The sequence below is a fragment of the Aptenodytes patagonicus genome, chromosome 18 (genome assembly GCF_965638725.1).
Source record: "Aptenodytes patagonicus chromosome 18, bAptPat1.pri.cur, whole genome shotgun sequence".
NCBI lineage: Eukaryota > Metazoa > Chordata > Aves > Sphenisciformes > Spheniscidae > Aptenodytes > Aptenodytes patagonicus.
In genome coordinates, this window is record NC_134966.1 from 7,689,542 (window position 1) to 7,703,226 (window position 13,685).

The following is a 13,685-nucleotide window of genomic DNA, read 5'->3' on the forward strand; positions in this document are numbered from 1 at the left end:
GTTACGTAATTACAGTGTGATTTTTAAATATTTGGAAAAAAATAATTGTATGCTTTATCTCTGGTTTGCGTAGAAAAATTAGCAGTCGGCCAGAGTCCTTGTCTATTTCTAGAATGTTCTAAATATGCATTTTAAAAGCTATTTTTTGCTCACCGATGTGATAGACAGTACTGTCACAAGCAATTTTCCTTTACCATGAAGATTTCTGGATATAAATCCCATTCTCATATTTTGCATGAGTTTCATCTCATCACTTTGACTCTTCAATAAAATGTCAAAGCAGTAAGTTTAGAAAAGCAGAAACACTTCATTTGGATATGCCAAAACATTATCCATGGTTGGAAACACTGGTGTTGTCTTGCCTGTGATATCATCAAGCAAATCAATACATTCTTTTGGTTTGTGTTTGAAATTTCTGGGATCAACCTAATAAGATTGATGTTCTGCAGACAGATCACTGAAATTCTTTAGCTTGGTAGTTTAGGAGTTAGTGATTCCTTATTTGTTTGTTTGTCATTTACTTTCATGTGCTGTGCACGGTTAAAATCAAGATACAAGGAAGTATCATTCTGAAGTGTTTCTGGCTGAGGTATTTGTTTCCTTCTCTTGCAGTTTTGGATGTACTGTGGATTGGCACATATGTCTTTACTATTGTATATGCAGCGGCTGATGGGACACTGGAAACACCTCCAGAAGTGGTCATAGCCATATTGCCGGTAAGTGCCAGCAAGTCACCACGACAGAAATGTTTGTTGCTTGTTTTTGACTTGTTTATTACAACGGCAAGTTGCTTTTATTATTCACATTGGCATCATGTAGAATTCGAGTTCGGTACTACTGTAAATCATGGTTTTGGGGTTGGGGGGATTGAGTGGAGGAAGTAGTATCCACTTGAAAACCGATCAGTAACCTGTTCTCTGCCGAGATCAAATTATGACATGAAGACTTCTAGCCTCTGAAGTAAACACTTGGGAAGAAAACCTTACCTGATGTAGAGTCCTGATTATTTTTTTGTTTGTTTGTTTAGGTTAGGGAGATTTTTAGGCCTGATGATATGCTCTTATTCAGTATCAGGTTATTTATTGCTGGGGGGGTTGTGAGTTCTGAACTCCCTGGTAACCTCTTTCTTGTCCCTTTATCTTTTGGAGGAGGGTTTTGGTTTGTTTGCCTTGTTCTTTGTTTTTCAAGTGGTCTCATGATGCCTGTTCTCTCTTGAAGTCTGTGGCAATTATTGCTGTACCCTGATACAGTCATATTTATGGGAGATTACTTGATTTCTGCATTGGAAGGTAAATTATCAATGTTGGTCTTACAGAAAAAGGAAGAGAAGCGACCAGAGAAGTTTGTGAATTTCATGGAGCCTTGCTATGGGAGCTGCACAGAGAGACAGCATCATTACTTCCTCAACTATGTTGAGGAATGGTGAGTGGCAGGAATCATGGCAAAGTCTTTCCCCTGTTGTTCATGTCTGAGTGGTCAGTGCTTCTCAGTGTATTGTGTTCCTCCCTTTGGTAAACTATATAATACCTGAATATGAGACAAATGAAATTTGTTATTTTGAAAATATTTTGTGTAAGTATAGCTAACTTCTCTTGCATGCTTTATCTCTACACCAACATACTCATTTGTCTGGTGAGAATACATATTATTGTTTAAAATCTGTCATAACAATTTCCCTTGAGATTGTAAGTCATAGCTTGGGTAAAGCATGACCTTTTGTCTCGCTTAATTGTTTATCTGTGTGAAGAAGCTGTTCCTAACTTTTCAACTACCTGACTTGGACTGTCATTATTTATGACGATACAGTGGCTGTCAAATCATTGGTTGGCAAAGGATTTCAGCCCCTGCTGATTAGTTTTAAAGAAAAAAAAATGTTCTGCGGTGATGTAGCAAATCACGTTTCCCTCATCTTGGGAGGAAAAGTCAGTTTCATATTGTTATAACTGTATTCCTAGTTACGAATCTGTATAGAGGATAATGAATTGTGGAGCTGGGGACCTTGCTGTGGATTGTAATGTTGGTTTTAACCTATTTGTGTCCATGCTTACAGGGATTTAGTTCTGGCAGCTTCAGCAGCTTCCACAGAAGTCAGCATTCTTGCCAGGCAAGGGGATCAGGTAATATTTTCTTCCTGTTGCATTTGTGCATATGTACCTCCTCTTTCTCGAAAATCTAAGCAAGTATAACCTATGTAAGACCTGGAATACAATGAGATGGTATATTTTTAAAAAAACACCCCAAAACCAAAGGAAAAACCTTTCTTTTTACATCTGAGTTATACAGAATCTTAAGATAAACGTAATTCTTAGATGAACAAGAGTTCTGAGTGACACAAAAGAGAGAGGATAAACAGAAACACAGTATGTTGTGAACCAAGTACCAGAAGGCTATTTTTCATGATTCACTTGGCAGTCTCAAAATTTGGTCAAGCTCACTATAATAAAGTGATTCATGTGAGGTCATCAGTTGAAGTTAAACATTACAACTGTCTGACCTTAACTCTGTTGTGGTTTAACCCGGCAGGCAGCTAAACACCACACAGCCGTTCACTCACTGCCCCCCACAGTGGGATGGGGGAGAGAATCGGGGGGGAAAAAGTAAAATTCGTGGGTTGAGATAAAGACAGCTTAATAGGACAGAAAAGGAAGGGAAAATAATAATACTACTAATAATGATAAAAGAATACACAAAGTAAGTGATGCACAGTGCAATTGCTCACCACCCACTGACCGATGCCCAGCCAGTTCCCGAGCAGCGGTCACTGCCTCCTGGCCAACTCCCCCCAGTTTATGTACTGAGCATGACGACACATGGTATGGAATGTCCCTTTGGCCAGTTTGGGGCAGCTGTCCTGGCTGTGCCCCCTCCCAGCTTCTCGCTGGCAGGGCAGGAGAAGCTGAAAAGTCCTTGCCTAGTGTAAGCACTGCTTAGCAACAACTAAAACATCGGTGTGTTATCAACATTATTCTCATACTAAATCCAAAACATGGCACTGTACCAGCTACTAGGAGGAAAATTAACTCTATCCCAGCTGAAACCAGGACACTCTGACGTGCAATGATGTGCGAGAAGTCATACACAAATCTGTGAAGGGCCCTGATACTTCTGGCATTTGTTAATCTGACAAATTTAAGTAGGTGTTCTCTAGCTTTTTTGTAGTCTTATCTTTCAACTGTAGTAGGCTAGAGTTTCTGAAGAAGGCTGATCACAGGAAAGCAGTAGACAGAATAATAATCTTACTTTTTGCAGAACTGGGAATCATGGGTTTTGGAGGACTCCAGCAGAGCAGAACTTCCTGTGACAGATAAGAGCGATGACACTCTGCCTGTTGGTGTTGCTGTAGACTACACCAGTAACATGCCTATCCCAATCAGTAAGTCTTGTTAGTCTTTCTTGTGGAATAGTCCAATAACAACAATATACAAGATATTTTTGAGGGGCAGCCTGGTTCTCAGGGTTCTAGGAGATCGTTCTGAAAGGGAGATCGACACAGAGAATACATCCTGCCTTTCTATACCAAGCCCACAGCACACGTGGGCTTACTTCTGTGTAAGGATTCAAATGGCAAAGTGATAAATACAGTTCTTCCTCAAAGCTTTCAGCAGCCTGGGATACTACACTAACAGACATGGCAAACAAAGCACCTGAGTTATGTCTATGTTTCACAGAGCCGGGATAATAGTGAATTTAAAGGAGTTGTATTCTAACACTGGGGATTTCAGACTGCCTGTGAAGTTTTATTCTTGTAAGCTTACGTCGTTTTGCAGAACTGTTTTGTATGAAGTACATTTGCACTGATCTAAAGGAAAAGTGGGTTAGTTTCAAAGCCAGAAAAAGCAAAGATCATTGAGGTGAATGCGTAGGTTTTAATTCTGCATTAAAATACAGGGCCTGTACTGACCGAACCATGCTGTGCTCTACATCTAGCCAGTTGCATTATTGCTGTACCTTCTGTGCTGCCTGAAGGCTCTTTAAAGCACCTTGTCAGAGGCTGAAGCTTCATCTGAGCTATTGTGTTGTACCTTAGTGAATTCTGAAAACTCTCCCTTGAAACCCAGAGGCAGATTGAAATAGAGATGCCTTCAGGCAGAGTGGAAGGTACTGCAGTCAAGAGTTCCTGAAGAGCACAGGAAGGTGCCAATTAACTGAGAACTTTACCTGAATGAAAACCTACAGTAGGGAACTGCAGTCAAACTTTGTACTTGAATGCAAAATTGAATTTGAAGCATGGTCTCTGTTAATCTATACAGTTATTGGATTAAGGAATCTGTCAGGACAGCTTTTTTTTTAAGCCCAGGTTGTGCTGCCTTAGAGTTTTTAGAAAGGTTTTTGGAGAAGCTTTTTGCTAACACGTTCTCCGTGTTCTCACGGAGTGCAGTCAGCTCGGTTTTGGCTGCACATTAGTTGGCTTTGCAGTTCACAGCAAGTTTGGATTGCAAAGAAACCTCATTTGTCCTGGACCTTGTTCCCATGTGGAAACTGCCCTTCCCGAGCATGCTTTTCCTGAAGAACCAATAGGTGGAGAAACATGGCCACACACTGCACTGCCCGACAAACAAGGCACTGTGATTATAGCAGATTTTTCCTGCATCCTAGATTTGTTGGGGTTTTTTGTTTAATTAAGCACAGTTAAACCATTATAGAAATTTTTTTAGAAATATAGGGAGTGGTTTGGGGCCTTTAACTGCTGAGAATATTTGAACTGAAGCAGACTCTAGGCTTAAAGCTGTAACTGTGCAAAATGCAAGTATTTTATATCAGAGGTTCAGATCATCAGGATGTTTGTCTGATGCTGGCTTTCTTTAAAGTTAAAAAGCTTCCTATCCAGCATTTCTCTTTTGTACTTTATGTATATGAATGTTAATGGTGTGACAGGACCCAATGGAATGTGAGGATGGCTGAAAGGCATAGAGGATTGAAGGAGGGAGCAGCGTATAGGTGAAAAAAAGGACTACTTCAGAATATGAGAAAGCTTGGCACAGGAATTCATGGTTGAAAGTTGGGCTTTGTCATTCAGGAGATGACATTTGATTGTCAAAATAACCCTTCATCTATGAATTTATGAAACATGAAGTCAGGAACAGGAAGGAATAAAGAAGGAAAAAAAGAGAATTGGGCATTCACAGAGAAGCAAAGGAACAAAGATGCAAGTGAAAGCAAGAAAGGAGAAATGTAAGAAGCATTGTTCTAAGCAATTCACATGAAGGTACCGATGCCAGTAGGAACAGAACAGGAAACTTTGGCTGCAGGACTTACATATGTGGTCTCTGGCAGGTGATGAGAAGACCCTTGCTCCAGCTCCAGTTCTGATCCTGCTCTCTACAGATGGTGTGCTCTGCCCATTTTACATGATCAATCAAAACCCGGGAGTCAGATCGCTTATTGTGACTCCAGAGCCGTTGCTGTTAGTAGGGGAGAGAGCTCCAAAATCAGCAGGTAAGTGCTCCGGTGGGTTAGGGAAACACTTGCGTTTGTGGATCTTCGTCATCTTTGTCTGTAAGTTTGGTATTCAGACATGTATGTGGTCACAGAAAATAACTTTTTTTCTTTATAATGATAATGGGGAGCAGTTCTTGAGTGTTTTGTGCTCCCGGGACTGTTCTCTGTCTTTTGTGCATCAGTGTGAAATTATCTAGTCCCGTTCATTATACGGGATCTCAAGCACTTTGCAGACTGTGCACTTAGACTCTACTGTGCAACCAACCTTTGGGGAACAGGGCCAAAGAAATTCTAGGACGCCCTTTGCCCAGCTTTGGGGTGTATGACTGGAACTGCAGCAGTGACTGCAGGCTCTGCTTGGGGACAAGGATAAAGCACTGTGCGGACCCAGAGCACGGTCTGCATGCTGCAGAGAGTTGATGGTTTTCCTCCATGTGTTTTGCCACGGGAGACCAAGATATTAAAAGCTTATTTAAACAATAGCTCTCTGCAGCACTGTGAAAATTTGTGCTAGCAGGTGAAGAGTAGTAGTTTTACCTGTGTTGCCATATGCAGTGTGAAGTAGGCAGTTTCCCATGCTGGGGTAAGCAGGTAGGCTGTTTTGCCTGTCTGCATGCGTGCAGTAATAATTGCAAGCCCACCGTTTCCTTCCCTAAGCCCAAATTTGCTTCTCCTTCCCCAAACAGAATGCTTTTGTTTGGCAGCCTGCCTCTCTGCAGCACTGGCTGACTTGTGCGCTGACAGCCTGTTTTATTTGAGATGGCAGGAACCTCATCAAAATCAATGGAGAAAGGTGAAGCCTTTTCACAGAAAATTCCAGACAACATTAATCTAGACAGACTGTAGTATTGATCGTGGCTTGGACTTTGTGCAGTTTCTGTATCATTTACTGGGTTTGGGGACTGGAAGCCCGGCTCTGTCATCTCTCTTCCTCACTGAGCCGTCTGTCCAGTGAGCGAGATAGTGCTGAACTGTCCTCACCAAATAGCATTTGGCCTTGCAATACTTTCTGCCATTAATCAATGCAGCCAAATGAGTCTCTTCCTTCTCCATTTGTCTTTCTGCAGGAAGTACTGCCACAACTCCAACCACTCCTCCAACGTCTTTAAAGCCTGACACAGTACCAGGTGTTGCTCCTGCTGCGCCTGCCTCAAGTCAGCCTCCTGCAGGGGGTGGAGCAGCTGCTTTTTCCTTTATACCTTCAACTGTGAAGATGCCTGGCGCTACGGGCAGTGATCCTCCGCCTTACCCCTTTGCTACTGATGCCTCCAAGAAAGCCCTGGCTCCCAGTCCGACTGGAGCAGCAACGTTCTCTTTCTCCTCCGCTTCTCCTAAGGCATCTGTGTCTCCTGCTCCTTCTGTAGGCACCACTACAGCTACTGCCAGCTCCTTTTCATTTGGATCCATGAACTTTAAACCAGCTGCAGACAGCTCACCTGGGCCACCACTCTCCACAACACATGTTGCACAGAAGTCATCTTTTGCCCCTTCAGCTTCTTCAGTCAAAGTGAACCTCAATGAGAAGTAAATAGATACCGTAGTTAATGCAGTGGCTGGATACTTGTTAAATTGCTCCAGGCACAGACAACGTATGGTAGTTCTGAAGATGGTTTCTGGCTTTTTGCCCTGACAGTTGTTCCCCATGCTCCCAAGAAAGCGCTGAGGAAGCCTCTCTTTATCCAAGACATAGCCATCTTGGCTGTGAAAACCCTCAGTGCTTCCCATGCTAGAGGTTATGTTCGTGGGCAAAATATTAGTCAAGGCACGATGCCAAAAATTAGACTGATAATTTGCCAAATTGCCAGAGACCTAGTTTTTTCATGTCTTTGCTTCATAGGCATCAAATGGTAATTCCATGCCTTGGTTTGATGCAAATTATGGTTAAAGACTCTTGGGGAACACTGGGATTTGAAATCTTTATGTCTGGGACTGGTTTAGTGTGGTGGTGATAGCACAAGTTTCTTTGACTGTTTGGAGGTTTCTTACCCCCAACCTAAAGAGTAACTCACAGAGCCGAGAGGAAGCTGTATCCATAGCTGATGGATTTCTTTTCCACTCCTGTCTTCAGTGGAGAAGGTGCCAGACCTTTTGGTTTTGTTCTTAAATGGATGCTTGGTCACTGAATACAGGATCTGAAATCTTCAAAGCTTGTTCATGCCAACTGAAAGAAAACTAATATTGATTAGAAACTATGCAAAATGGATTTGAGTGATGAATGTTCTCAGATTTCATATACCCACTCTTCCCTCCAACTCCTGAGACTCGCTCTCTTTTTTAGAAAGAATGGTTTAAAACACAGAGCTATGTTAATTGGAGCTGCTTTCTATGGAGAGCAATTTTCATGTAAATGCATCATAAGAAATTTCTGATGGTTCAAATGATTATTTTTAAATTAGAAAAATCTTTACTACACCAGGATCTGATGGTAGCTCTTAAAGGCTTTTTAAATTTTGTATTTTGTGTATAAAGCAAATGATACGCTTGTGAATTGGCTGAATATTTAAATTGGCTGCCTTGAGGAGCTGAGTTTGCAGATGAATGGAAATTCATATTTTCTTGCAGAATTTCTGTTTGAGCCTTGCTGCAAGGATGACACTGAAGGGCAGCTCAGATTTGCTATAGTTGGTGCCTTGGTGCAAAACGATGAAGTGCATTTTGAAGCAGGGTGGTACTTTTTGCTGGCATTTGGCTTTTGCTTACTGGGTGGGTCTATGGTACCAGTCTTTGTGGTTCCACATATTCAGAAGTGATCCTGAACGGCTCCTTCCCACTATCTCAAGAAGCTACACTTGTAATTTTGTATCTGGAGCTTGAGTTGTTGCTGATCCCAGAGGGTGCTAATTCATTAGAACTTAATCCATTTTGGATGGAGGGAAACAGCCAGGACCAGTTCAGAGCTGAAAGATGTTCTGCTTTCTGTTGCAGGTTCACTGCTGTAGACACCTCTTCTCCCACTAGCAGCAGTGGTCAATGCACTTCCACAATGTTTTCATTCTCGACCACTTCAAAAACTGCTTCTGGAGGTCCTCTGTCCACGCCCCTCGCAGCCTCTCCTACCACACCACTGAAGGCTTCGACCCCTGTGCCTGCCGCGGGTAGGAGTCTGATGCATATTGTTGGGAATAATATAAAGTGTTCTAAGTTTTAGGACATAGTGAGCTTCATCTGGCTTCTTTCTTTCTTGGTTTTCCTGCTGCTTTTACTGATGCAGCAGACCTCCTGATTTGCACACCGTAATGATATGATGGACTTAGTACTGAAACTGAGAAGGTTTTCCATTTGTGTACTTGGTTCCCCGGAGAGCCATACATGAAATGAATATATTCAGTTTCGTAAGTTCATCCAGAAGTTCTGGCATTTTTGGTGCTCTGTAGTAGAGCTCTGATTATGAATGTTTCTGGGCAGTCGCACACATCAGTGTTTTATCTTGCATCTGGAGTGACTAGAATTTGAAATGGTCACATGTGAGTTTAAATTAGATAGCACTCATTTGTTAGCAGAATAATATTCCATCTCTCAAATGATTGTGTGACTGGGGGGGTCTTGAGGTCCTTCAGGAGTGATACAGGCAGATATTGGAGGGTGACAGTTATTACCGTTAGCAGAGAAGTTGGATGGGAGTAAAACAGCACCTAAGGAAGGTGTGTTCTTGCACTGGGGCCCATACCACTATTGCTTTTGGTTTTGACAGCAGTGACTTTGGTTGTGTCTGATCACAACCACTTTTCTCAAGCTTTGTGTAAGTTCATAAATTACTGTTCCGCTGCTTAAATTCCAGTGGCACGTCCTGCTCAGAATATGCCTTCAGCTTCTTTACTACAGAAGACAGCCAAAATCACCCCGTCTGCAGCAAAGCCAAGCTCCACTCAGGTAATGGGAACTTGAGTGGATTCTTTAGAGGGTGAATGTTTTACATGGCCCATGAATTGCTTAGAATTCATTGGACTGAATGACTATTCTTAGGTCAAAGAATTAGCTAGCTTTTGACATTAAAATCGTAGCAAATCGGTGGGACTAAAACTATGTTCTATGCATGTCTTTCAAGAGCTGTGTTTTGATGTATGTTGTCATAATCAGAGTTGTGGAAACTAATTCTTCCTTTTGTTATGGAAATGTGGTTTCACAGCTTTCCTAGCTAATAAGCAGTCAAGAGATGTCTTGACTGTGTATTAAGAGAGACACCAAGTTTGTTGGATATTAAAATCAAAGCAGTAATACAGAGCAGCACACAAAGACTTCCTTTGCTTTCATAAAGCTTTAGCCTCATATCTCCAGGTAGTCTGCAGTCCTACTTCAAACACGCACATACCAGTCTTAGTTTACTGTGGAACTAGTATTTATGCTTATGACAATTGTCTCCCTGGTGACTGGTGTCTGAATGGAGTTTCTAACAGCAGGCCTTTTATGATATTCTAAGCTCCCTGTTGCTAAGGATATATCCCTAATATTGTTTTCGGTTTTGTGTTGTGTTTGGTTTTTTGGTTTTTTTTTTTAGGGCAAATCAGCACTCCCCAGCACAGCTTTAGAGAAACAGGCCCACCAGTGGAAGGATTCAGACCCTGTCATAGCAGGAATCAGAGAGGAGGTGAGGTTTTCAAGCAGTTTTCTTCATTTTAGAAGCTGAGACACCACTGTATAGGTACGCAGACACTTATTTTTGGTTCACCTATGCTCTGATGGTGTCTGTCAGTAGTTTAGGAATCAGAATGGAAATTTTTCCCAAGATAATCAGCCTGGTTTGTAATTGCTGTTTGTGAGTCCTGTTGAGTCATCTTTAATTTCGGTCGCTGTGCTGGAAAAATTGAGTATTCTTTCCTGTTAATGTTCAAGAAGAATTTCCTGCTTTGGCTGCAAAGTGACAGGTGTTTATGGTATAGTAGAAACATTATCCAAGAGCTGCGACATTTGTTCCAGACCCTGCTATGTTTCAGTGGCTGCACTTTCTTCCGCTTGACTTCGTAGATTGCACATTTTCAAAAGGAGATGGAGGAACTGAAGGCCCGGACTTCCAAAGCCTGTTTCCAAGTTGGTATTCCAGAGGAAATGAAGATGTTGCGAACTGAATCAGATGATCTTCACACCTTCCTCTTGGAAATTAAAGAGACAACAGAGGTGAGAAGAGTATCTTCAAACTGTTTAGCTCCTCAGCAATGACTGTCCCTCACCTGATGTTCCTACTTAACCTGCTAAAGCTGAACTGATGTAGATGGAACATCTGACTGTGCTGCTTTAATGTGGGGGTGACATTTGCATTTGTGCTTTCAGGCAGACACTTGCAGAAGCCCCTGTGCTAGAGAAGGCAATGAAAAAATGTTACTTTGAACCCTGTCCCATCTGTTCTATTTCTGTTTGCAGTCGCTTCACGGAGATATTAGTATTCTGAAGACAACCTTGCTGGAGGGATTTGCAGGGGTAGAAGAGGCTAGAGAACAGAATGAACGGAATCATAGCTCGGGGTATTTACACTTGCTCTACAAGAAACCTTTGGATCCCAAGAGTGAAGCACAGCTTCAGGTATGAAGCATGTCAGCCAACTTCTAATCTAGAGTTTTAAATAAACTAAAACTGAGCCTTGCGTGTGCAAGTGCCCAGCAGTTTTGTTCTACTCTAGGTATTTGCGGTTTCAACATAGCCTAGTAAAAGTGTGATGAGCTTTGTTTTCCATGAGTTTGCAAGACATGCTGAAAATCCTCTCCTAAAGCTCTTCTGTGGTATTGCCATTTGCAGTGATGATTCAAAACTCCTGCTGAAGGGAAGTAGTTCACCTGAGATCCAAGTCTATTCTAAGCTTAGAATGTGACTCTTGACATCCTGTTCCTTCTCAGCCTGTAGTGTTTGCACAGGGATTTCAGTTAAAAGAATATATTTTTTTTTCCAACACTTTGTAGAAGAGTTCTTGGAATTATTTTTATCTTCAGCAAGTGCCTTATGGAACAATTTGATGATTTATTATGACTTACAGAATTGTGTGGTTAGTTTCATGGATGGCGAAGCATAAAGCTAAATGATATTCTAAAAGCTGGGGCACAAAGGAAAATAACCAGCAATACATAAAGAGGCTTTCAAAGACATGAAAGAAACTAGGGGTGAAGCACTCTTTTTTTTGTTACAGCTCTGGTGACAAGAGGGCTATTTAACCCAAAGCAAAATAGAGTGAATGTGCCCTACAAATGACACTTGGCCTTTTATACACTGATAAGTTCCCCTCACGAAGTTTGACTAGCAGGCTGAAGACATAACTGAATGTCATCTTTGTTACAGTAGGTATCAAAAGCATGCACACAGACAGTTACTAGAAATCAGCTGACATGAAGTAATTTCTTTTAGGTCTGATCTCTAATCTTCACCTGGATTCTGTAGATTGATTCACAGTCTTAATTGTATGCCTGCTTTGACGTCCAGTATGTCTCTGTGGCATTTCAAGCTTATGCTTGTGACTTCAGAGAGATGATAATCTTGAAATGCTTGTTTCACTGATCCAGAGAGGGGATCATGAGGAAAGAATAACAGAGTGGGAGAGAAGTGGAAGTGGATTGAAATGTAAGGAGAGAGCTTTCAGGTCAACTTTCTGAAAGTTTACGAGAAAGACAGCTCTAGTCTGACTTTTAAATTTTGTTCAGTCTACATCATCCCTGTTCTTCTGGGTGAGAAAAGCTCACTTAGTCAACTTCATGTATTAGTTTTTCAATGAAGTTTTAAAGATCCTGAGGCTTTTCTGATGTCCAGCCATATCGATTTGCTGTCCAGAGAGTTGCTGCTATATAATGCTCATAGCTGCTGGAGGGAGGAAACCTGTGCTTGGTAGTGTGTAACACTAAGCCCACAGTAGGACTGGATTTGGTTTCAGTTTGGGTATATCACATTAGAATTTCATGCTGTATCTTGAAAACAGTTGCAGTGGAATTTTTCCCAAGCTGTGTTACTTTGCTGCTTCATCATTGTATTTAAGTGAGCATTCTGTTGAGATGAGCTGAAACCAACTGCAGTTTCCACTTCCATTTTACAAGATCGGAGTTCAAGACATGTTCATGCCATGACAGGCTGGAGGGATGATAATAATGAGACTGAACGCTGGTTTTGTTTAGGGAGCGGGGCTTGTAGCCAGAGGTCTCTGGCTTAGTTGTGCCAGTTGTGCAACTATGTGGTCATGGATAAGTCACTTTACTCTCTCCGTGCTTTTTTTTTTTTTTTCTTTCCTACCTATAAAAATCAAGTTAATTCCTTGCCTTAATGTGGGAGTTGTGAGCATTTGTGAATGCTCTCATGAATCATATTTTGTGAATGCTTTCATGAATCATATTCTGTGAATGCTGGTATCCTAGAGCCATGTGAATGGCCTGCAAAGCTTTGATCACCCATAATTGTTAGAAGTTTCAACACTGTAAAATGGGAGCAAATGACTCATGTTCTGGAAGTGAGATTTGAAATAAGGTTTGTTTTGTATAATGCCTGATGCTTGTAAAACCCTTTCTGTAAAGACCTGGCAATGTTTTGCAAACATTATGGAAAGTGTTATTTCTAATTGAGAGCTGAGATAAAATGTCCAAGCCAAGCCCTGTGAGTACCCCATGGATTGATAAGTAGATTTTCACTATGTTGGGTTCTGTTGTGCTGATAAAGCTTTCCAGGCAGAAATATGGGCAAGTGCCGCTTGGCTTGGACTGAATGAGCCCAAAGGTCTTTAGCTTCTTCAACTGAAACTGAGATTTCTGAAGTGAATTAAAAGCTGACTTTATTTTGCATGGTAGGAAATTCGACGCTTGCACCAGTACGTGAAGTTTGCTGTTCAGGATGTGAATGACGTTCTGGATTTGGAGTGGGATCGGCACCTGGAACAGAAGAGAAAGCAGAAGTAAGTAACTGAAATTGGAATCCAGAACAACTGTAAGGAACACGTCAGTGAATCGGGCATTAGTCTCTAGTCAACAGACAAAAAGCCTTTTTCCATTTAACAGTATGATCTTTTTCAAGGGGGTCTAGGAATAAAGCTTGACTAAGACACCTAGTGGGAGCTATAGGTTCAGACTATTTAGCTTCATACGTGTTACAAGCTTGCTGCATCTCTGTGTACGGTGTAAATAGTGCTTATAGAAAAAACTATAAAATAAGCTTTGTAGAAACCAAATGCATCCATTGGTGGTAGCTAATGAAACCTTTCTAATAAATAAAACATATTGAAGTAAATGAGCTAAATGAATAAACTTGCAGCATATCCAAAGAAGAAATACGCATTTGAGATGAACTGA

At 41.4% G+C, this 13,685-nt stretch overlaps 1 protein-coding gene across 6 annotated transcripts in view; it reads left to right on the top strand.

The window, feature by feature from the left end:
* The window catches only part of NUP214 (nucleoporin 214), a 46,876-nt gene that overhangs the window by 4,351 nt on the left and 28,840 nt on the right, over window positions 1-13,685 (top strand). For all 6 annotated transcript variants that reach the window (XM_076355073.1, XM_076355075.1, XM_076355074.1 and 3 more), the window contains exons 7-18: window positions 613-716; window positions 1,316-1,422; window positions 2,051-2,117; window positions 3,250-3,373; window positions 5,275-5,436; window positions 6,507-6,963; window positions 8,365-8,534; window positions 9,218-9,309; window positions 9,935-10,024; window positions 10,402-10,551; window positions 10,795-10,953; window positions 13,188-13,291. In XM_076355073.1, the coding sequence (XP_076211188.1) occupies window positions 613-716; window positions 1,316-1,422; window positions 2,051-2,117; window positions 3,250-3,373; window positions 5,275-5,436; window positions 6,507-6,963; window positions 8,365-8,534; window positions 9,218-9,309; window positions 9,935-10,024; window positions 10,402-10,551; window positions 10,795-10,953; window positions 13,188-13,291 (1,786 nt within the window). The remainder of the gene's footprint in view (window positions 1-612; window positions 717-1,315; window positions 1,423-2,050; window positions 2,118-3,249; window positions 3,374-5,274; window positions 5,437-6,506; window positions 6,964-8,364; window positions 8,535-9,217; window positions 9,310-9,934; window positions 10,025-10,401; window positions 10,552-10,794; window positions 10,954-13,187; window positions 13,292-13,685) is intronic.